General features: G+C 40.3%; 1 protein-coding gene across 1 annotated transcript in view; it reads right to left on the bottom strand.

Annotated features, from left to right (window-relative positions):
* Nucleotides 1-52: 52 nt before the first annotated feature.
* Nucleotides 53-25,433, bottom strand: part of Pms2 (PMS1 homolog 2, mismatch repair system component) — a 31,779-nt gene continuing 6,398 nt past the window's right edge. Inside the window, exons 6-15 of the mRNA XM_027953221.3 lie at nucleotides 24,518-24,685; nucleotides 23,829-23,926; nucleotides 22,718-22,817; nucleotides 21,189-21,273; nucleotides 18,198-18,353; nucleotides 11,903-12,761; nucleotides 6,359-6,526; nucleotides 3,989-4,089; nucleotides 3,610-3,779; nucleotides 53-1,612 (exon numbers count right to left, since the gene is read on the bottom strand). Of these exons, the coding sequence (XP_027809022.3) occupies nucleotides 1,469-1,612; nucleotides 3,610-3,779; nucleotides 3,989-4,089; nucleotides 6,359-6,526; nucleotides 11,903-12,761; nucleotides 18,198-18,353; nucleotides 21,189-21,273; nucleotides 22,718-22,817; nucleotides 23,829-23,926; nucleotides 24,518-24,685 (2,049 nt within the window). The 3' untranslated portion in view covers nucleotides 53-1,468. The remainder of the gene's footprint in view (nucleotides 1,613-3,609; nucleotides 3,780-3,988; nucleotides 4,090-6,358; nucleotides 6,527-11,902; nucleotides 12,762-18,197; nucleotides 18,354-21,188; nucleotides 21,274-22,717; nucleotides 22,818-23,828; nucleotides 23,927-24,517; nucleotides 24,686-25,433) is intronic.

Genomic DNA, 25,433 nt, shown 5'->3' on the forward strand with positions numbered 1-25,433 from the left:
CAGGCATCAGTTTTCCATTGCTGCCTTTTTAAACAAATCACCACAAACTTAGTGGCTTAAAACAATAAGTTTATTATCTTACAGTTCTATAAGTTAGTCCACGAGGGCTGGTCTTTCTGGAGGTTCCAGGGAAGAATTCATTTTCTTGTCTTTTTCCAGCTTCTAGTGATGCCTTAGCTAGTGTAGCCTTCTTCCATCTTCAAAATCAGCAACACTGCATCTCACTGACCAGCTGGAGCTGGGAGGGTGGTCTCTACTCTGAAGTCTCCTGTGAGAGACTGGGCCCCCTAGACAGTACAGGCTAATCTAACTTAAAAACTCTGCAGAGTTCCTTTTGCCATGCAAGATGACATCCCACACTGTGAGGATTAGGACCCAGCCATCTTGGTGGGGCATCATAATGCCTAAAGCAATTCCCAATTTGTAGAGTTCTTGTGGATATTAAATGAGATCATGCAGAAACACAACCAGTATACAGCTTGGCACAGTGAATGCAATGACTACTGTCTGGTTACATCTGAGGAATGCTAGACTTTGGAGGCCTGCTGTCCTAAGAGGCCACTCTCTGGGGAAAAGGGTGGCAGTGCGTTGCTCATACTTGTCATCCCTGTACCCCTACCACCATTTGGAATCCATAGTAAAAGTAAAGTAAAAAAAAAAAAAAAGGGCATTTTTACTTCCATTTTTGGCAACAGTTCAAATGGGGAGAGCCCATGAAGGAAACATCTGCAGTTCACACCCCAAGGAAACCAAATCACAGTATGAAGGTACAGAAATATCAAAATTTTTTCTTTCCCTCTGCCTAGAACAGCAGTTTCCAAATGCTTGCTGCACTGGGAGCACTTAAAAATAGCAACACCATCCTCATCCAGTCATTTGTTTTAGCCAAGCAGAGAATTCTCTTTGCATTTTTGTGATTAGTTCTTTTTTAAATTTAATATGCATTAGGGTTGAGAATAACTAACCCCAAAGAACCATAATCTTAAGCTAATGAATTTCAACCAAAATGAATTTAATGATCACTGAGGTGGAAAGCTGCAGACTAAAACACCTCCAGCCGAACTGAGGCCTAGGTAACTTCCAAAGTATTCTTATTTTTGTAAAATAAGTTCTTACCTGTATACACATATACATTCAAATGCAGAACAAAAAAATTTTGCAAGCAATGCTCCACATGGTTTGAAAGATTCTCAAGTCTTTTTTTTTTTTTTTTTGGAGACAGGGTCTCAATATGTTTTCTAGGTTGGGTTGGAACTCCCAGGCTCAAGCAATCTCCTGTCTCAGCTTCCTGAGCAGTTGGGACAACAGGAGCACATCATCAACACCTGGCTTAAGATCATTTTTAAGTGGATTTGGTACAATTTTTTTAAAGTAGCAGGTTAATTTTGAAACAAAAAAGTGTTACTTAAGACCCTGTCTTTCAAAACACAAAAATCTACAATAAAATCTACAAAGAAAATGACAAGTGTCAGTTCTGAGAAATGACATCCAGATTGGCAATGTGCCTCATGGTTGGCCTTCCATGGGGACAGTTCCAGGGGTGGTCCATCTCACCCATGTGGGTAATGAGCTTCTTCATCTCGCTTGTGTTAAGAGCGGTGCCAATCATCACCTGAGAACAAGACACAATGGTTTAGAGTTTTACTGGTCTCTGTTACAATACTCTTCAGAAGCACTCTTGTCTACAATAAACTTCCCCAAAGACGCCCCCTTCTGCTATCTCAGCCCTCTGCCTTTTGGTGGGTCTAGGGCAGCTCTAGCATGGCAGCACCACCTCTCCTTGAGACACCAACCCAACCCATCCAGAATCCAACCACTCTCAGCAGCTCCACCCTGTCTGCTCCAGCCACCCTCATCTTTCACCAGGGCAACTGCAGTGGCCCTATTGTGGCACCGAAGGGAACTTCTATGCTGGAGGCAGACAAACAATAAACAAGTTAACAGAGAAGCAGGATGAGTATCACACATGGGGCTGTGCAGATGGGAGGGAGCCAGGCCACGTGAAGGGCTGAGGGGCAGACCCAGGCAGAAGGAAGAGTAGAAAAAGGGATGGAGTAGAAAAAGGGATGGAGTGGAGCAGGTGGAGTGGCTGTGGAGCTAGAGAGGGCCAGCACAGCTGGAGCACAGAAGGGGCTGGAAGGATGAGCAGGGCATAGCACAGGCCTCCTGGGCAGGGAATGAAAGAAGAGAGCCCAAGGGGGTAGGCACAAGGGGCAGAGGAAGAAGAGATGCATCAGGATGCAAACCCCAGGGCAAAAATAAAGCTCATGTTCTGTGGTTCTAGGGTCTTCAGCCGTGAAGACACAGAGGTAAAGTGCCTGCCCTGCTCAGTCACTCACTCAGACTCCAGGGTTGGAAGGTCAGTGTTAGATCTTCATCAAACAAACACCTGTCAGATTCTGAGTCCTCTTCTAATTAAACTCTTCCCTGGAGTAATTTCATCCAGTCTCACAGCTATGAATTCTACCCGTCCAATCAGCAGTTCTGACACTTCCCTGGAGCCCAAGACTCACCAATGTACTGTTTTCAGACACCTGGCTTATAGAGTCACATGGGATCTCACACACAGCATGTCTACAGCAGTGCTCTTCACCCTGCCCGCTCCCTAGATGCTCTAGCCCTTCCCAAGCACTCCACCCCCATCCAATGTTCCACCCACTCCCCCGAAATTCCACCTCCTTCTTGACTCCAGACCCAGCATGCCTCACAGCTTTGCTTCCACATGTCCCTCTCAAGGCACATGGACCAGCCTCTGGACCTATTCAAACACCCTAAACCTTTGGATTTGCTATTTCTCCTAACCAGAAAGTTCTTACCCAAGGTAGCAGCTCACACAGCCATTCCCTGACTGCCCATCTCACCTGTTCACCTCATTCCTCTGGTTGTTTCCTATCCCAACACACTGTGGGAATTTCTTTACAGCACTCACATCTAAGGTGTCATGTATTTTCTCCCCATGAAACAATCAGCTCCACATGAGCAGGGACCTCACCAGCCTAGTTACCCCTGTGTCCTCACATCTGGAACAAGGTTGGCCACAAAGTGGGCTCAAGGAATATATGCTGAATAAATAAGGAATGTGACAAAGTGACAAAGCCATTTACTGGACTTGGACATCATCAGGTTAATCCCTAGCCATTGCTACTATTTCCACTACAGATCTAGGCAACAGCAGGGACACAACACTGGCCACTGTGGAACACCTGTGACTCAATGACTCCACAGGAGCATAGATGGCATGGTTTTGGCCTGGCAGCAGCAAACCTTTCTCAACCAAAGTTGCTGTTGCTGTTACCCACAAGGACCATGGACAGGCAAGGTGCATGCAGAGCTGACCATGCTAGGGCCAACAAAAGCCCCAAGGTGGAATACTGCTTAACTATGTGGAAAAAGGGCAACAGGCGTGAATTAGAGGACAAAGATAACACAGACCTGCTGGCTGGTATGTTGTACTAATAGAGATGATCTGACTCTTGGCATAACATGTTCTGTGGCGATCATGAAGACATTCAACAACACTGACCCAATCAGGAGCTGAACTGAGAACTTCCTAAGACCCCAGGCATGAGCAGACCCACCATGCCCCACAGTGGGGCTTTCTATACTTACAGACTTCCGACAGGCTCTGGAGGCAAACATCTGCCTGACTCGGGATGGCCGGCACATGACCCCAGGGCTGTCACTCAGCATAAAGATCAGCTCATCTATATCTTGGGGTCCAAAAGTCCAGTTTTTACTGGTTGGCAAAGAAATCAACTTAGCTCTTTCGGTGACTGGAGCTAAAAGAATAAAAGTTTGAGAAAAATCCATTATTTGAGAAATATCTATTATTTGAGTACTACTGCAAAGGAACATCTGAAGACACAAAATGCTTCTTGGGAAGCCTTTGCACCTTTTACAAAATAAATAAACTGATTAAATAATGTCAAAGACTGTTCCCAGCTCTTAAAAAAATACCACAATTTGATAGTCATGATTACTAACTTACCATCTTCATCAATGACAAAATCAAAGCCATTCTTTCTGAATATTTCCAGATTTTCTATCAGGACAGCTTCATTGACAGCAGTTAAGTTGAGGGTCTGAGGTCTGAAAAACAGGAGATTCACACTGTAACTTGACATCAACATTTACCCATAAAGCAGAAATGAAAGTGAAACATTAAGCTGGATGTGGTTGCATGCCTGAAATCCCAGCGGCTCAGGAGGCTGAGGCAGAAGGATCACAAGTTCAAAGCCAGCCTCAGCACTAAGCAACTCAGTGAGACCCTGTCTCTAAATAAAATACAAAATAGGGCTGGGGATGTGGCTCAGTGGTCAAGTTCAATCCCTAGTACCAAAAAAAAAAAGAAAGTGAAACATTAATATTATATACTAACTTTCAAAAAATGATATAACATTATTCAGCTTTGGACCTTTCCACTATTCATCACAAAAACCTCCTGCACTATTTCTTTTAGTTTTCTTTTTCTTATAAAGTTCATATTAAAATTTAATGTGAAAAGTAGTTTGCTTTCTCCTCAATCTGCCATCCTATCCCAGGGACCAGGTCTTTTTTCAGATCTTCTCCTTAAGGATAAAACTATGCCAACATTTCCACTTCACAATAAAGATCATTTGAAAACAATGAACATGAACAAGAATTTTGCTATCCTGCTCCCTCCTCTGCCTACATTTCTTATCCACTCATCTCTCCTAATGGATTCATAATAAGACAACACTACTGAACACAGGAAATAGTCTGGTGAGCAAACAGAGACTAGGTCTCTGTCTTATATTAGTGAGGAAGAAAGACACTAAACAGACAGTCAAATCAATTATAACTACAAACAACAGTGAGATAGGGAAGAAAAGACATCCAGTGCCATAAGAGCATACAGCAAGTGGGCCTTGGCTCTAAGGTCAGGGGAAAAGCTGAGCTATAAGGACAAGGAGGGCAAATCAGGTAAAGGGAGAGAGGTAGGTATGGGATGAGTGTTCCCAGCAGAGAGAACCATCTGTGCAAAGGCACTCCAAAGGACTGCTCATGCTCCCAGCACCACACGTCAGGGCTGGGGTTGTAGCTTAGTGGTAGAGTGCTTGCCTAGCACATGTGAAGCACTGTGTTCGAATCCTCAGCATCGCTTAAAAGTAAATAAATAAAACAAAAGTATTGTGTCCATGTACAACAAAAAATATTTTTAAAAAAAGACACATTTCATTTTTCTCAATGAATTCCATGGCTGAATTAATCAGGATGGCCAGGATAAAGCCAGAGTAGCTCAAGAGAATAAGAAGGGAAAATAGAAAATGCTAAAGAGGTCATCAAGGGCAAACTGTGCAGGGTCTCATAGGCTAGGAAGGAATTTTAGTCTTTATCCTTTAATCTTGAAGTGTGGTCCATGTGGAACCCAAAGTGGCCTGTGATCATCTAATTTAACTTGTGATGTTGCACATTTATGCAAAATGTCAAAAGATCCCATGAAACAAGCAGAAATATGTACACATTATAAAGCAGCTCACCAAACATCTTCACTATTACCACTACTCCTGCGGAAAATGAAAAGGATTAATGCATTCCATGGGAAATGGAGCATTCAGTAAGCTGGACACACTTTCCCAGCTGAGGACTATTTGGGGGGATGTTTCTCTATGCCCCATCTACCCCTTGTAGTCTGAGTTCATTTATCTACATAGTTTTATTTCCCAAATGAAATCAGTGACCTCTTGTAACCCCGCTTAAGACAAACCTGCTGGTTTACATGACAACCATCACAGCCCCTTGAATGGTGGTCATTGAAAACATTCAAACTTGACACAGGAGAGAGAAGTGCTGACTTCTTCAGCAATAAGCCACTGCAACAAGCCACTGAAACTGCTCTGCTACACAGGTAGACTGAGCTGCACACTCTGCTGCCTTTCTGAACACACAACCCTTCTGCACTGTAACTATGAATACTGTGAACTATCAATTGCCCTTCACCAAAATAATTTTTTGGCCAACCAGTGAGCCACATTTTTGAAAAGCTAAAAATTCTAATACCTAAAGAACACATCAGCTAAGTGACCTCTAGCAGGCTTTTTAGCATCTCTGTTTTGTCACCTGTGAAATAGTGATGGAGACAGTAAGTGTCTTGTAGGTTTGTGAGGATTAAATAAACCAGTGCATGCAAACTGCTTCAATAGTCCCCGGCACATGATAAACACTTAAGAAATGACAGCCAGGACTAGTACTACATAAAAAGTGTAAAACTGCTGCATGGATGTCCATGGCAAAGACTAACATGCACATAAGCAGACACTTATAAGTTCTTCAATCTTAAATGAGGGGAGGAACTAGGGAAATAGCAGTGAAAATTTTGGACTCTATGTGAACTTACGCAATGAGCCTCTGAGCCTGGAGAACAGTGTGCTGCTGCAGCATCTCGAAGTTGTACTTCTCGTCAGCGGCATGCTGGTCCACGAGGAAGATGTCCTCCTTCAGTTTGGTTATTATAAATCCCAAGTTAAACTGACCAAGGACCTCCATCTCTGCAAACATTGTTTTACTGCATTAAGAAAACATTCATTATAAGAAATCTTAAAGATTATTTTTATGATTACAATCCCACTTTCTACAGATAACACTGATTATGCATTCATCCAACTTCCCAGAGATGACATTATTCACTGCCTTTCATAATTTGATATATATATCCTTCTAGACCTTTGCCTATACACAAATTTGTTATTAAAAAAATAAAAATTAAACTTTATTCTTCACACCACTCTACTTCCATCACTTAACACATTGTAGAATTATTCTCAGATCCACACACATATACCTACTTCATTCTTTTTTTTTTTTAAGAGAGAGAGAGAGGAGAGAGAGAGAGAGAATTTTAATATTTATTTTTTAGTTTTCGGCAGACACAACATCTTTGCTTGTATGTGGTGCTGAGGATTGAACCCGGGCCGTACCCATGCCAGGCGAGCGCGCTACCGCTTGAGCCACATCACCAGCCCCTACTTCATTCTTTTGACTGGCCACATAGGAACTCACTGTGTAGATGCAGCATACTTTGACAAATTCTCTACTGAAAGACATTCAGTTGGCCAACCAGTGAGCAACATTTTTGAACAGCTAAAAAATTCTAATAATGCACACAAAGCTGCAACAAGACCTGCTCATTCATAGGAGTTTTTCTGTGAGATTAGTCCCTACAATTATGTATGTACAGTTTTTTCTTTTCATAGCAAGTCTGTAAAAGTTTGCGCTCCTAGGGCTGGGGCTAGAGCTCAGTGGTAGAGTGCTCATCTTGCATGTGTGAGGCCCTGGACTCGATCCTCAGCACCACATAAATAAATGTATTGTGTCTACCTACAACTAAAAAAAATATTAAGAAAAAAAAGTTTGCGCTCCCACCAATAGTAAGTATAACTTTCTGCAAATCCTGGGTATTAATCCTTTTATTATCTGCCAGGTTTAACTACTAAGTCCCTTGGTAGGTGACTTCAAAATCTAACTCAACACTGTGTAGGTCAATGCAGACCAGAGACAAACCTCAACTTCACATAAGAGGTAGATATAGTAACCCTGAAACCCACACAATTAAATTTTAGGAACATTTATTTTCCTCAACATAAGCCCCAGCTACGACAAAAAGCAAGACTGTTAGAGCTTATCACATGCACATCAGATAAAAACAGCAGACTTAAAAACAGCATACTACAGGGACAAAGCCATATCAATGTTTATTGCAACATAATTCACAATAGCTAAACTGTGGAACCAACCTAGATGCCCTTCAGTACATGAATGGATAAAGAAAATGTGGTATATATACACAATGGAATATTATTCAGCATTAAAAGAGAATAAAATCATGGCATTTGCAGGTTAATGGATGTAGTTGGAGAATATAACGCTAAGTGAAGTAAGCCAATCCAAAAAACCAAATGCCAAATGTTTTCTCTGATTTAAGGATACTGATTCACAATGTGGTGAGGTGGGGTATGGGAGGATTAGATGAACTCTAGATAGGACAAAAGAGAAGGGAGAGGGCATGGAGGTAGGAAAGACAGTGGAATGAGATGGACATCATTACCCTAAATACATGTATAAAGACACGAATTGTGGAACTCTACTTTGAGTACAACCAGAGATGAAAAATCGTGCTCTATATGTGTAATATGAATTGTAATGCATTCTGCTGTCATATATAACAAATTAAAATTTAAAAAAGAAAAAAAAAAAAACCTCAGTGGTATCACTGCCACTGAGAATCAGTTTTCAGTTTCAAGCTGGTTAGAACAAAACATACCCAATAAACTCACAAAGAGAAAATTTAAAAAAAAAAAAAAAGATTCTTACAGCTGCTTTGGAACTCTCTGCCTCTCAGACAGTGGCCTGAGCAGAGAACAAAAGAAGCTGAGACTGCCATTTCTTTTTGTAAATGCTCCAGGGCACTGTCACCAATACTTGTTCAGCAGCAGCAGCCACTGGGACTTCTGAGACACTGGCTTCATTACAATGAAGTGACAAAGTTGGCACCTCATCACAATCAACCACAGATGACAGATAGTGTGACTGTGATTCCCTCTGCATGCCACGGATTATAAACCCAAGTCATAACCAAACCAGTCCCTAAAGCCTATCTTTGAGGGTCTGTCTCCTGGCACCATTCCTGGACCATTTCCATATCAGTCAGAGTCCAGTCAAGGGATAAAAACACGCCCATGATTGATAAAGGAGAATTTAGACTAAAATTATTCACAGTAAAATGTGGCCAACTACTAAACTAAGAAATAAAGAGCAGCAAACACAAGGAGTAGTTGCTACCTATAGGGAGGGAGAGTGCCCAAAAGGGGAACTCCTGGAGAAGGTGCCACCATGGAGACTGAGCTCCAGCAGGAGTGGCTGTTAGCCCTAAATGGAAAGAAATGGCCAGAGTGAGCCATGCAGGGGCTCCTGATTGCCTCTGGCAGCTGCGCTGTGAAAGAGAACAGGCATTGGGAAGCAAGGAAGGAAGTGTCTGCTTTGTCGTGCAGTGTTCCCCCCAGCAAGCTCTCTTGATGAAGTCTAGCAATGCGCCACGAGAAGTGCCTACCCATGTGGTCTAGCCTCCAGGAGTAAAGCAGCATGAAGACTGGAGAGCATGGAGCCAACACTCAATACGCTGGTAACAGCAGATTCCTCCTCTCCTGGAACTGTCTGCATGTGCTCCAGCTCCCTAGGAGAATGATCTTTGGGAAGAACCTGCGTGGGCCTCAAGACTCTTTGGTAGGTTTCTCTCCTTCTACAGAAAACAGTATCTGGTTTAAACAACTATAGAAGATGGCTTGATATGTTTGGTTGTAACTCAAAATACAGAATGTGGTAGTTGGTGGAGGCAGTGCACACCTATAATCCCAGTGACCAGGAAGCTGAGGAAAGAGGATCACAAGTTCAAGGCCAACCTGAGCAACTTAGTGAGTCCCTATTTCAAAATAAAAAACAAAAAGATGCTGATAATCCCAGTGGCTCAGGAGACTGAGGATGGAGGATCACAAGCTCAGGACCAGCCTCAGCAACTTGGCAAGATCCTGTCTTAAAAATAAAATATAAGGGCTGGGGTTGTGGCTCAGTGGTAGAGCATTTGCCTAGCATGTGTGAGGCACTGGGTTTGACTCTCAGCACCACATATAAATAGATGAATAAAATAGAGGCCCAACAACAACTAAAGACATATTTTAAAAAATAAATAAAATAGAATATAAAAAGAGGTGGGGATAAAACTCATGGTAGAGTGCCTTTTCCCCAGTGAGTAGGATTTAGGTGGTGAGCATTACCTCCACGTCATCTATTACTACCTACTCTTTTAACTAGAAATGCGTCTCTGAGAAAAAAGTAAACCATACCACACCTTGTCAGAACAAGAACTCTGAACCAAGAGCTGTGGCCGGTACAGCAACTGTGTGCTAGCAGCCAAGAGCCAAGGCAAGGCATGCTGTGGGTTGGGGATTTGTGAGGCAACCATCTATGGTTCTTGCAAAACTGCCAACTCCCGGGTTGTAATGATCCACTGAGAAAGAAGGGTCTTGATGAGCTGGCTAGCCTGGACTTGAATTTACAATCCTCCTGCTCAGCCTGGCATGGGCCACCATGCCTAGCAATCTTAATCTGTTTTTCAAAGAAAGCACTTCCTGAACACTTAATATAATTTATATAATTTATCTTAATATAAACTAGGTTTATGAATATCAAAGAAAGTATATATTATTCTTTGTTGAAGCATATTGAATATGAACTGGGTAAAATCTGTGATCCAAAGTGCCACAGGAGGCCACTACAATTAGAGTTGTAGAGTGTGCAGCATGTCTCAGTAATTGGTGAGACAAAACACACCAGAAGTTTTTTTTTGTTTAAACTATTAAAAAAGCCACAATGGGGCTGGGAAAGTTCCTCAGTGGTACAGCACTTGCCTAGCATGCCTGAGGGCCTGGGTTTGACCCCCAGCACTGGGAGGAGGAGGAAGCACCAGGGGGTAGATCATGATTACTGTGAAGAAAGTGGTAGGTAGCTACCAATGTTTCCCATTATTTGCCCTGTTATTTTTTCTTAAATTGACTCTCACTTATCCTTTACAACCACCAGACTGACAATGAGCTAGTGGTAATTTTTCCAAATATACATTAAACTAAAAAATGGGAAATGGTGATAATCTACCAAATCTGCCATAAATTTAACATCAGAAGTCACTATGGGTTGGAAATTGTCAGGAAGAGGGATAAAACTGGGGTCAAGAAGACTTTGCTTAATTGGACTGATCTGAAAAGAATACTGGTGTGATTCAGATATAATGTGTCCCCCAAAAGCTCTATGTTGGACAATGCAAGAAAATTAAAAGAGGGGCTGGGGCTGTAGCTTAGTGGTAGAGTGGTCGCCTAGCACATGTGAGGCACTGGGTTCGATCCTCAGCACCACATAAAATAAATAAAATAAAGGTGTTGTGTCCATCTACAACTAAAAAAAAAAAAAAGAAAATTAAGAGATAAAATGACTGAGTTATGGGGCTGGGGATGTGGCTCAACCGGTAGCGCGCTCGCCTGGCATGCGTGCGGCCCGGGTTCGATCCTCAGTACCACATACAAACAAAGATATTGTGTCTACCGAAAACTAAAAAATAAATATTAAAAAATTCTCTCTCTCTCTCTCTCTCAAAAAAAATGACTGAGTTATGAGCCTTAACCTAATCAGTACTTTGATCTACTGATAAGGATTAACTGGGTGGTAACTGCAAGAAGGTAGGGTATGATCAGAAGAGATGGGGCACTGGGGGTATGCCTTTGGAGTTTACATTTTGTCTGTGAGGAGTGTTCTGCCTCACTTTGGGCACAGAGCAGTGGAGCTGGCCAACTATGAGCTAAGCTCTGAAACTGTGAGCCCCAAATAAACTCTTCCTCCTCTAACTATTCTTATCAGGTCCTCTGGTCACAGCAGAAAAACAGCTGATCATTATAAAGTGCTGAGAAAATCTAAGGAAAAACAAGTTAGAAATTTTCTAGCAGAAGAGTGTGGGAATGAGTTCTTTAAAGAAAATTAATATGACAGGTGTATGAGGCAGCAAGAAGGCGGTGGATGGAAAGACCACTGCCAAGAGTACACGGCAAAGCCAAAATTCAATCTGTGGCGTCATAGTCAGCCCTGACCTTATAATCTGAGAGTGAGAAGCAAAGAGGGCAAGCTCACGAGGGACAGAAGTCTGTGGTGCAGGGAAGCCCTCAGACAGGGCTATCCTGCTGGGCAACACAGGTCAGAGGACACATTCTGGTGCCACCCTACCCAAGCCAGACAGAAAAGTGAAAGCCAGAGATTCCAATGCGGAGTCTGAGGACCAACCTCTGGTTCACTCAAAGCCACCAGCCATAAACCTGACCAAAACACCATTAAGAGCAAACTTTACCTGATCTCTTTTCTCAGCTCATCTTCTGCTGCTTGATTTTCTCCAGGGCAAATCTTTGCCCTAAATTTCCTATAATTCTGCCCACTTTGACTTTGCTGTTCTTGGTGATTTAACTGCTTTACTCGTTTAGCTAAAGACTTCATGGAAAAGTCAAGGGGCACTATTTTCTTACTAATTTTAACAGCTACATCAACCTGAGCCACTGATAAGTTCTGAGTAGTAACCAAATTTTGAGGAGTGTCAACATTTGAAGAAATTTCTTCTTTTTTAAAACGCTTGGTGTTTGAGTATGTAATATCAGTTGGTGGAGGCAAAACTCTTAATTTATATCCAGTATCTTCTTGGTTTAAACAGCTTTCCACATCTGAAAGGTGATATTCCATTTCAGGTATTTTCTCACAAGAGCCCACATCCTCGTGTGAAGATCTGTCTTCTGGGGAGCTCACCGCATGGTCACTGCTACAGTGACTGCTGGCTTCTGGAGTGCTGAGCCCTCCCTCTGAGCCAGCTGAAGTGCTACTGCATCCTGAGTCTTTCTCCATTTCCACTCTGTCCACACAGTCCTTCCTGGGACTCACCACCTCTCCCTGAGGGTCCTGAAAGCCTCTGCCAGAGACAGGATCTGAGGCACTAGCAGATGGTACACCCCTTTTTTGTACTGGAGAATTCCGCCTGGGTTCAGGAATCTCTAGGTCCCGAGACTGGGTCCCTGTGGTATGACGAAGAGAAAAGGCCTCTCTCAGCCTGGAAATGGACACTACCTTTGTTTCTGCTCCTCGAGTCCTTAGAGAAGGGGAACTCGCCTGCTTTTCTGGCAGAGGCGTTTCCATTTCTGCCACATGCATCTTTATTAAGTTACCTAGGCAGATGAGAACAGAGAAAAATATCAGGGACTGTACTGAAGTGAGACAAGAGGATGTTTTTTAGATGAACAGGCATTTCATAAAAAAGGACAAGCAGCTAATTAAATATGTAAACACTACCCACTTAATTAAAAGGGGCACAAATAAAAATAATATGATGCCGTTCAGCACCAGAATGGGTAAATTTAAAAGCAACTAAATGTTCACAAGAATGAGCCTCATGAGGAAATCTTAAACACTACTGGTGGCAGTTAGACTGGTACGGCTGCTCCGTAATACTCTGGGGAGCATCTCCTAAGTGCATGCACCAATGACCCAGCTCTGCTCCTCCCCCCACAAAAAACTACGGATGGTCACCAGAAGACATGTGTGAGAATGCTCATGGCAGCTTTCTCTGAAGCCCCAGACGGCAAAAAACCCAAATACCCACAAAGAAACTGTGGTATGTGAACACAGTGGAATTCTGTACAGCCACCAGAATGAATGAACGGATGGCCCATGTGACTTGGCTGAATGTTACACACAAATCATAAAAAATACTCATTAAATGACTGCAAATTAAAAGCAAATTAAACTAATGCTGCTGCAAGTCAGAAAATAATTTACTACTGGTGGTTAGTGTAGGAAAAGGGGCACAAGGGTGGTTTGTGGGAGCTCTTTCTCGATCTCAGGGCTATGACATTTAAGCCATACATACAATGTCTGTTTCTGTGTCACTGTTCTACTTCAACAGAATAGCTAAAAGACAGGCACTGAGGTCGCTATGCCTCCCAATACAGTGGTTCTAAATGGTCTATTATGAGGTGGCCTCTCCAGCTAGGTCTGGAAAGAGCTCAGTCACCAGTTAGCCCTTCCATCAGAGGCATGTGCTGCCAACAACCCTCCTCAGTGTTTCACAAGCAGAGTGATGTCCCCACTCTCCCATGCAAACAATAGTCAGGAAAATCCTGAGTCTTCCAGATATAAGTCAGCCGCCTCGCCACACCAATACTGGCATTCAGTGCTCTTCTCCCACCACCCACTGGCTCACCAGACCATCAGGAGCCTCAGGCCCCCTACCATATTCTCGGATTCTCCCAATTGTACTCTGTGGCACTCTACAAAAGCCCACCCAACCATTTTCCAAATCAACCTCTTTCTGCCTTCAGGGTATTGGGAAATGTGAGGACAGAGAGCAGTCTCTCTGTTCCTACTCTGCATCCTGCTCCCCTTAAACCTGCGGACCTACAAGGCCGCCTGCATGTCTAGGAAAGACCCGAGAAAGCCTAGTTTTGCTGTTCTCAGCACCTCCCTTTAGAGCTTCTTCCAGTCTCAGACTCATCGCAGAGCATTTTTCTCCCACTGGCAGCATGAAATGAGCACCTGTCACCTTGTAGCTTCCTACTAAGACTAGTTCCAGTCTTGCAGTAATTCTCTGGCCTTTTCCCCCACCAAGGACACAATTATGGTCTTCCACTTCTATCCCTTCACATTCAGACATAGGGATCAGGGGAAAACTGGCTTATGAACTTAACTAAGATAGAGTGGGTCTGGCCACCAGACAGGAAAGGTCAACTCCTCCCTCTGCCAAGGAAGGAAGCTGGGGTTCAACTTTGGCACCTCCCACAGGTCATCCAGTGTTTATGGTTTGACTAAATAAAAACGAAACATTTTATTCTGACAAATGGATGACAACATATGACCAAGTAGTAAAAAATGATTGAACACAACATGACAGAGATCAGATCACCTTTGTGACAACTCTCACTTCAATGTGACACTCAATGAAGACTACATGGGATGACCTCAGGGAAAATGGCAGAGTGAGGACCTCCAAAGAGACCCTCCTCCTTAAAAGGAATAAGAAAACTGGCAAAAAAAAAAAAAAAAGGTCAGAATCAACTTTTTCAGAACTCAGGGAATTAATGTAAGACTTACAACAACTGGAGAGTATTTATTCAAGAAAAATGGTCAGATCTCCATAAAAACAGTAAGCTCTAAGGCCACTGAACTGGGTCTAGCCCCAGTCCCTCCTTCGCAGTCTTAAAATATCCTTGAAAACCAATAGACTGAGCTCATAGTACAACTACAGAGGCCTAGCAGCCACCAGACAAAACAAGATGGTCTGTCAAAATTTCACGTCCTAGAGACATACAATAACTTGACCTGTCTGGTAGTTTCTGGAGCACCCCATCTGCAAGGCTGTCTATATTTGTGTGGACTCAGTTCACCCAGCACAAAAAGGGCCTTCCTTGAGAGTCATGGTCAAACCTTATTCAAGATAATTGCTTAAAATCATAGTCTGAGACTGGTTAAAAGTTGGGAAAATAACAGAGTAACCAAAAAAGTTTAAGAGGAAAAGCCTGGGAATGAGATGTCCACAGGGGCTTTGAAAAGTTCCAATATAAACTTGTGAATCTAGAAGACCACTTGGCGTGCCTAGAAAAGACCTGGGCAGACCCTAATCTCCGACCTCTGGCTGACCCTGATGCTCAGTTCAAGCAGGAAGTGAAGGCCAAGGCAGAGCTGTCAACTGCCTGGCTGAGTATCAAAGGTGTGCCCCAATAAGCACATGGGGCCTCGCCGCAAACACTGGAACACTTGGTGGGTCCAGGCATTTAAGGAAAACTGTCTAATAATTAGCTAACCAAAATCAGAGACTTCATGGCTACACATAACCAAAAAACACAGGTTTCACAGAGATTTTTTTTTTTCCAGTTAAATGAACAAACAAACAACAAAAAGCAACAAAAACAAATGCTAGGGAGGGGAAAAAATTTGATTTTGAGTTACCATATATTCTATTACTTAAAATGTTCACTTTTCTGTGGGGAAAAAAAAAGAAACCTGCAAAAAAAAAAAAAAAAAAAAAAAAAAAGCAAGGAAGTATAACTCATGTAAAGGAAAAAAGATGGTCAATAAAACTATTCCTGAAGAAGCTTATCTAGGGACTTAACTAGACAAAGATTTTAAATCAGCTATTTTGGGAGAAGGAGGGTATTAGGGATTGAACTCAGGGGCATTCAACCACTGAGCCACATCCCAGCGCTATTTTGTATTTTATTTAGAGACAGGGTCTCACTGAGTTGCTTAGTGCCTCACCATTGCTGAAGTTGGCTTTGAACTCAAGATCCTCCTGCCTCATCCTCCCAAGCCTCTGGGATTATAGGCATGCACCACCACTCCTGGCTTAAATCAGCACCAGTATAAATGGTTCAAAGAACCAAAGGAAACCATATGTAAAGAATCAAAGAAAGTCAGATATTGTGGCACATGCCAGTAATCCCCGGAACTTGGGTGGCTGAGGCAGGAAGATTTCAAGTTCCAGCCCAGCGTGGGCAACTTAGTGATGAAAATAAAAAATGCTAGGGGTGTAGCTCAGTGGTAGAGCACCCCAAGGTTCAATCTCCAGTCTCTCAATCTCTCAATCTCTCTCTCTCACAACACACACACACACACCCCAAACTATAAAAATAATGCACTGCCAAATAAGATTATCATTAGACAGAAAAAAATTCTTTTTTTTGTACTGGGGGTTGAACCCACAGGCACTCTACCACTGAGCTATATCCCAGCCCTTTTTGGTTTTTATTTTGAGAAAGGGTCTAAGTTACTTAGAGTCTCACTACATTGCTGAGGCTGGCTTTGAACTTGTGAACCTCCTGTTTCAGCCCCCTGATAGAAATTATTATTATTATTTTTTCAAAGTGGCATATGTCTTTATTGACATTTCCAGATGGGATGTAGAGGGAAGACAGGAAAGGAAAGCAGAGAAATCTGGAAGGACTATAAAAAAAAAGTCCATGCCTCTGCACAATATAAATGTGCCTCAGAGTCTCCAGTGGACAGGCTGAAAAGTGGGTGGGCCTGATAGAAATTTTTAAAAAGAAGTCTGGAATTGAAAAGCATAACCACTGAAATAAAAAATTCCCCAGAAAAGCTCAATAGAAGATTTCATCAGGCAGAGACATCAGCAATATTGGTGGGTTAACTGAGGTCATCTAGTTAGAACAGAAAGAATAAAGGAAAATGAACTGAGACTCTGAGACCCTCTGGAGACGATCAAACACACCAATGTACACAAAGTAGGTATCCCAGGAGAGAGAGAAACAAAGAGGCAAAAAGACTATTGGATGAAATGATGGCTCACCAGGATTGGTGGCACATGTCTGTAATCTCAACAACTCAGGAGCCTGAGGTGGGAGGAACACAAGTTTAAGGTCAGCCTGGCAATTCAGCAAGACTCTTAGCAACATAGCAAGACCCTGACTCAAAATAAAAAAATTGAGGGGCTGGGGTTGTGACTCAGTGATAGAGCACTTGCCTTGCATGCATGTGGCACTGGGTTTGATCCTCAGCACTATATACGTAAATAAAATAAAGGTATTTAAAAAAATTGAAAATGGCTGGGGAATGTAGCTCAGTAGTAAAACATCCCTGGGTCCAATCCCTAGTATCCTCTACACCCCCACCCCCCCAACCCCCCAACCCCCAAAAAGAAAAAAGAGACGATATTAAGACTAAAAAAAATCATTAGTATAGATCTGCCTTACAGGAAATCTAAAGGGAGTCTTTCAAGATGAAACAAAAGGACAACAGACAGAAACTCAAATCCACATGAGGAAATTAAGAGCACTAATAAAGGTAAACTATAAAGGAAGGTAAATATAAGAGAAAGAATAAATGTATTTTTCATTTGTATCCTTTTTCTACTATGTGATTTAAAAGATAACCATACAAAACAAAAATGATAAATCTGGTGGTAGGCACCAGATAAATCTGGATATTATTGAAATTAAATTATGGTTACTCTGAATTCAATTGCTATGCTAATTATAATCTCCAGGGTGAGTGCTAAGAACTTAACTCAAAAATATATAGTAAAAGAAATGTCAAGAGACTTAAGAATCTATAATCAAGGCAGACTTCTGCTCAATGTAAATCTTGTGTCATCTGCTGATGATTAGAAAAACGAGAGTGGTACTATGGATCAAGAAAGACATCACTAAACACCCATGGGAGGGCTAAAGGTGCTCACCCCTCGTCTCTTTGTAACAGATTACCCTAAGCCTACAGCTATACACTTTCTAGGGTGATATATCCTCTAAAGAGATTTTGTTTCACCTGAAGGAAAAAAGCAAGTCTCACAGGCTGGGGTTGTAGCTCAGTGGTAGAGTGCTTGCCTCCCATGCGTGAGGCCACTGGGTTTGATTCTCAGCACCACATATAAATAAACAAAATAAATAAAGGTCAACTTTAAAAAAATAAAATAAAAAGTAAATCTTGGGCTGGGATTGTGGCTCAGGGGTAGAGTGTTCTCCTAGCATGCATGAGGCACTGGGTTTGATTCTTAGCACCACATACAAATAAATAAATAAAATTTTTTTTAAAAAAAGCAAATCTCACAATAGCTAGAAGCTTTAGAAGCTATTCTGTCACTGCATTTTTCTTACCTTCAATATCCAACAGTGGCTGCTGATTGACATTAAGTTTGTTTACATCACTGTCAAACATTCCTATCAAAGAGGTCTTTAAAACTGCCAACAAAAGCTTCTCTTCTTGTAGTAAAATTTGCCTTTTATCTGGAGTTACATTGATATCAACACATTCTAAGACCAAAAAAAAAAAAAAAAACACATCAATTATGTTTTAATTCATCTTTAATTATAGTAATTTGTCCATCTACTACACCATTCACTTATTCTTACCAAAAGTACAACTTACTAAAAACAACATAGGGAGGAAGAGGGAAAAATCAGTTGAGTTCAAGACTCCAATTGCATTGAGCCTGGCAACAGGCAGGAAGAAACAGAAGGGGTAGGGCCCTATAGCCCTGTGCCTAGGGAGTCCAGTCCTGCTAATAGTTGCATAAGGATGCCAGTGGAATCAGAAAAACCAATGTGGGCTGCTTGAAGAACAATCTTGGTATTGAGGAGTGTAAGGTCAAATGAGCAAGAAAGAATTGCAGTCTGAGGAAGAGGCTGTAAGACAACACCTACATTCTCGAAGCAAATCAATTCTTGGGACTCAGAAGCAATTAGACACCCAATCAAGAGAGGTTTTCTGCAAACTGCTGACTAGTCATCTAACTCTGTTGGAGTTACTGAGAATGTTTGTCATAGTCTTTATTTTTCAAGCAACTTAAAAAATAAAATGTATACAATTAATAAAACCAATTATGGAAATAGTTTGAAAAGTCAAACAATGATACAAAGCTTTCAATTGACCCATTCAATCTTTTGTTCTGTGACCTGCATCTTAGCCTGTGCTGGTTACCTGCTTGCCTCACTATAAGTAACATTTCAAACTTTTTCACTTTTGCTTTAGCTCTTCAACATGTTTTGGCACTTACTTTCACATTTTAAAAATGCATATAATGCTGTCTTAAATATTCATTCATCTTACAGGGTTTTAAAAACTTCCTCTGGTGAATATTTCCAGTCTCCTTCCCCTTCAGAACACATGAAAGACTGTACTGCTTAGCCCAGTCTGGCTAAGTTAAACAGGGTCATGTGACTATTTCTGGACAGTAAAATATAAGACGAAATGAAGAGCATCACTTCTAAGTTAAGACAGTAAAAAATGTAAAGCTCATGCATGCTCCTCTACTCTGTCCTGTCACTCTCTGCCTATGTTCAGATGGTGTAGTTATAAGTTGGTGGAGCCTCTGACTGAATCCCTGAATGACCAGATGGAGAACATCTGATGACCCAAGTGAGAAATGTGTTAGTAAGACAAAAATTTCTCTTAGATACGCCATTTGATTTGAAGTTGTTACTACTGAATACTTAGTCCAACCTAACTGGTATATATCTTACTATAAGAAGTCTAGCTACTTATAACCATACTTCTCTTAATTACATTTCAATTTTTGATTAAGCATATCACTATTTTCAATTTAATGACTCTGTAAAGTCTGCTTCTGGTGAGCTACATAGTGTTATGATTAAATCTTTTGTGTTTATTTTGCTAGATTTAGTAATTGTCTCATTTTAACTTTAATTAGTTCTCTTTGATATTCTAAATTATCCTCATCCTTCAACAACCTTCTACAAAATGTTACAATGTTAAAAAGTATTATGGAGGGGGCGGGGGTTGTGGCTCAGCAGGAAAGCACTCACTTAGCATGTGTGAGGCCCTGGGTTTGATCCTCAGAACCACATAAAAATAAATAAATAAAATAAAGGTATTGTGTCCAACTAGAACTAAAAAATGTTAAAAAAAAAAAAAAAAAGTATTATGGGGGCTGGGGTTGAGGCTCAGTAGTACAGCACTTGATTAGCACATGTGAGGCACTGGGTTTTGATCCTCAGCACCACATAAGAGTAAATAAATCAAGGTATTGTGTCCACCTACAACTAAAAAAAAAAAAGTATTATGGTATCCAGGTTAATATTCATAAATTAGAGCTTTGAATGTAGCTCAGTGATAAAGCATTTGCCCAGTGTGTGCAAGGCCCTGAATTCAATACCTAGTGTCAAAAATAAATAAGAAATTATAAAATTAGTTTTTTCAAACAAACAAGAAAAACATGAACAATTTTTCAAATAGACAAAATATATAAGGATTTGAATGGGTAAACTGTAAAAGAAAAAGTACAAATAAACACATAAGAATATATAAGACCACAAGCAGTGGTGTACCCCTATAATCCCGAAGATTTCAGAGGCTGAGGCAGGAGAATCACAAGTTCAAAGCCAGCTGGGCAATTTAGCAAAACCCTATCTCAAAATAAAAAATAAAAAGGTCTGGGGATATGAATAAATGGTAGAGCACCCCTGGGTTCAATCTCCTGCACTGCCAAAAAAAAAAAAAAGAAGAAGAAAATGTAATGTATGAGAAAAATGCAAGCTTCAATATTTTATCCCCTACTGAATTTAGTTTAAAAATTATAATACCTAGTATTGTTGGCAGATGTATAAATTGACACAGCATGCCTTGAATTCAACACAGCAAAAAGCCTTAAAATGATCATATTCACTGACCCAGTAATTCCACTTCAAGAAATGTATCTTATGGAAACAATCATACAATGATTCTAAAATATAGCATTTGAAATTTCTTAAAATTGAACAACTTGAATATATCAAAAAATAAAAAAAACTGCTGAGCACAGTGGCACATGCCTGGAATTCCAGATGGCAATAAACCAGAATTTTTAACAATCAAAGAAAAATACCCAGATGATAAAATTAATTAGTTATTTTCAAAATCAGAGAGAACATTTTAGTCTACTTCCTCCCTTTATTGATATTAAAAAGTCAAATTTTCCTAATAACACAATTATGCCTGTGTGTTTCAAGTAGAAAGCAGGAAGGTCTATAAACCTCAAAATTTTATCACCATAAATTGTTCTCTTTCCAGTCAAGTCAGAGCTTTACAAACTTCATTTTCTTCTTTTAGGAATAAGTCTCCCATTTTATTGAAATCTCAGTGAAACGTACCTGAATCAACAGAAATGTTAAGAACAACAAATGGATATTGATGCCGATTATATATATGGTAGACCTCGTTCACAAGTCTGGAAACCTGTATAAAAACAAAAATGAGAAAACAATAATTGCTCCCTTCTCCCACTGTTGTTAACAACATGCTAGTCTAAGTTATCTCTAAAAGGGTACATTTTTGTTAAAGCATTATTAAATGAATAAGGTAATACTGGTATGCAAAAACCTGCACATATTTAAAGTATACAGTTTGGTAAGACTCTTCCAAGCAATCCTACTCCTGAGCCTCCCAAGTTAGCTGGGACTACAAGAACACACGACTGCCAACCTATTAGATAAGTTTTGACCTACGTGTATATGTGTGTGTGTCTGTGTGTCTGTGTGTGTGCACGCACACGTGCATGCCTATAGAACTATCCCACAATCAAAATCACTCAAAAGTGTTATCATGTCCCTCAAAGAGATATTTTTTAATCATAGACTCCTGAAATTGAATCCTTTTCCAATCTGAAGATGCTCTTCAAGAAATTTTAATAAAACTCAAGTGCAGTTTAAATGTTCAAAAGCACTTTCAAATGTACTGAAGACACATATATACAGGACATCATGATCAGATTACCTAATGGCATTAGAGATTAAACCATGGAAATTGCACTAACTAAAAACAGGCAGAAGCTAGGCGCAGTGGCGCACACCTGTAATCCAGCCTCAGCACAGCAAGGTGTTGAGCAAGACCCTGACTCTAAATAAATTATAAAATAGAGCTGGGGATATGGCTCAGTGGCTGAGCGCCCCTGAGTTCAATCCCCATTACCAAAAAAAAAAGATAGAAAGTGAACCACATGTGGTAGGTACAAGTAAATTTTAATCTGTCACTGGAAAAATAGAAAATATTACTAAGGTACTATGTTGCTGAAGATAGAAAAGTCAAAACTGAACCACTAAAAACCTATGTAACCATATCAAGATGATCAGTTTCAGTGTGAGGCAGAGGAAAATCTGGGCCCTTATTTTCCTAGAAAATGGCAGAAGGAAGAGAAAATATAGATAGAAACATATGCATGTAGTCAATCTATGCTGAAAAGTCTAGATGACAGAAAATGTTCTGAAACGTTTATTTTCTTCAAAAAGTGATAGCTTTTATGATAACAAACATACAGGTAATTAATATGTGCTTATCTATTTATGCTTGTGTGTATACATATATATATACACACAATTGAAACAACTGCAGAGTAGACTTTCATAAATGCTTAAAATAATTTTAAAGCCAAATTTCTCAGTTGGTCCCAAGTTCCATGTAAATTACCTATATCATGAAATAATAAATAAAAAAACTCAAAGGCATTAGAATAAATTAATACATGGGGCTGAGGTGTAGCTCAGTGGTAGAGTGCTTGCCTCGTATACATGAGGCACTCGGTTCAACTTTCAGCACCAAATAAAAATAAATACATAAAATGAAGGTATTGTGTCCATCTACAACTAAAAAAAAGAATAAATTAATATAAAAATTTTGTAAATACCTTTGCTGGGTCACAGGGCCGCCGATTGATGAAGAAAAATTGTCTGTCAGTTGAGCTCCTGCCAACACCATGTGCACAGCCTGAGATGAAGCCTGAGATACTATCAAGGATAATATGTAAGGGCAGGTTCCAAAGCTAAGCTAAGTGTTAAAACATTTAGCACAAAGTATGCAGTTAAAATCAAATAACAATGGGACACCTGGTGACCTGCTGATGAGTATTCCTACTTCTATTCCAGTGCATCTCTCCTTTATCCAGAAGAATCACAAAAAGAACCCAGAAATTCTGAAATGCCCTAAACTTCCACAGACTAAAGTCCATCTCAGATAATGTAGTGGGTGCACTGCTAACCTCCTCAGCTCTCTTTTCATCTTCCCTAGGAAGTCTGGGCCTCCATGTCAGGAGTGGGCCTCACTCCAAACACATTCTCAAGACCTTTGCACTATCCCCACCAGCTTGTCAATGGAGTCTACCTATTTGTTTTCAGAATCTCTACCCACATTCCCTCTCCTTTTAAAATCTGTTGTCAGCAAACTTATCTCTACTAAGGGATTGATGAAGTGCTTATTCTATATGAGGTCCACCCAGGGATATCTGCATTTCTATAAGAAAAATCACTTAACATAAAGAAATCAATTTTCAATTTTTCTTTTTTTTTTTTTTTTTTTTTGCACTTTCAGGCATAAGCCAAAGGCAAGTGGACGAGGAGTAAGCAATATGGACTTTGCCAGGGCCATTCCTACTTATGGAAGTGTACATTTTTCACAAACTAAAAATAAGGATGCTTTATAATATAAATAAGACCAGATTCTCAAAAAGTCAAACATTATAGATAAAATAATTTAAATATTATTCCAACTAAAGAGCCTTAACAAAGACTAATTCAATAGGAACCCCTTGAAATGTGCCATTTACCTAGAATACTGTTTGATTTAAGTAATTTTTATATAAATCCCCTTTCTCAGCAGTGAAACTGTCCATGGTTTTAATAAGGGCATAAAAATACTACAAGCTTTAACATCTCTATTTAAAAAGGTTAAAAAAAAAAAAAAAAAAACCACCCTCAGGAAAAAGTGTGTGGTTGTAGTTTTCCTGGCAACAATCTACTTACTAAAACAAATTATGTAGAGCATCGGAACAGCTCAGACCATATTCTTCACAGACAGAGTCACTAGGGGGCAGCTGAACGAAAGGAATGAGGTTTTGCAACTGAAAGAAACCAAGAGTAACGGTTATTTCCTAATAAAGACAGAATGGTCCAAACTTCAGAGAAGATAAAATGTGTTTTCTTTTCCAGTTAAGCTATTCACATTAAGAACACATAAAAATTCAAAGAATCCCAATAACTGTTTTGCAGTGCTACTAAAAACCTGACTGTTTTGGGCTGGGTTTGTGGCTCAGAGGCAGAGCGCTTGCCTAGCATGCATGCGGCACTGGGTTCGATCCTCAGCACCACATAAAATTAAAAAATAAAAAGTGAAAAATAAAAATACAGATATTGTGTCCACCTATTCTAAAAAATGGTTAAAAAAAACATGTTTTAACTACAAAGATGAAACACACTTGAGTTTCTATATTTATAATCACCACACTGACCACTCTAAGCTTTTTCAGAGAGAAATAAGGATATGGTATTTCATTTCTGGAATAATAACAAAATTTTTCAGCTCTAAAAAACATTTTTTTACAATACATATCTTAAAAACTCAGTTCTTGGACTTATGCTCTATTAGAAAGGATGACAACCCTGTCATAATCTCTATAGCAATAAAATGTTCTTAAGTAACTGGCCACCATTACCTGCTTCTGCCCAAACACAGAGCCAATATTTTCCTTTATGCTGGAGCTTCCACTGGTGCATACCACAGGCTGTCGCTTTCCTTGTCCAACTTGATTGGTGCAACTTATACGGACACCTGCTGAAATGATGCAGTATGCATGTAAGACCTGGACCATTTTGGCATACTCCTGTGTAAAAAAACACAAACACAAGACTAAACATTATGTTTTCCTTACAAGAATAACATGGCCCAAGTTAAAACATCCAATTCAACTGTGTCCTGTAAAAGGAAGCTCAGGCTTCAGCTCCTCTGCACTGTCCTCGTACTTACAGATGCACGTTCAATTTGACCTTGTAATCCCTCCCCTAGAAATTTATCCTGTTTTGTTATTCTTGCTTTATCTTATCCTTAACAAGGTGTGGGAGCACACACCTGTAATCCCAGAGATTCAAGAGGCTGAGGCAGAAGGATTTCAAGTTTTAAGCCAGTCTGGACAACTTAGAGAGACTCTGTCTCAAAAATATTTTTAAAAAGGTCGGAGGATAAATAAAGCTCAACGGTGGAGCACGGTTTTGGTTGGGTTCAATACCTAGTACCACCCAAAAAACAATTTTAAAAATTTTATATATTTTTTTTTATTTAAAAAAGGGAGGGGGGCTGGGGATGTGACTCAGTGGTTAAGAGCCCCTGGGTTCAAGGTTAAATCCCTGGTACCAAAAAAAATTTTTTTTTTTTTTTAAATTATGGTATATCTGCATTGTGGAGAAATGATAAAAGCATAAGATAGTGTGCTGACCCAAAAATAACAATATGCTGAGTGAAAAATCAGGCACAACAGTTTATAGGAGATACAATTGTTTCAAAAATATCTAAACACATGTATAAAAGCTTCACACTCAGATACCTTATAGTCTAAAGAATATAAACCAAATTCT

This window comes from Marmota flaviventris, chromosome 19 (genome assembly GCF_047511675.1).
Source record: "Marmota flaviventris isolate mMarFla1 chromosome 19, mMarFla1.hap1, whole genome shotgun sequence".
NCBI lineage: Eukaryota > Metazoa > Chordata > Mammalia > Rodentia > Sciuridae > Marmota > Marmota flaviventris.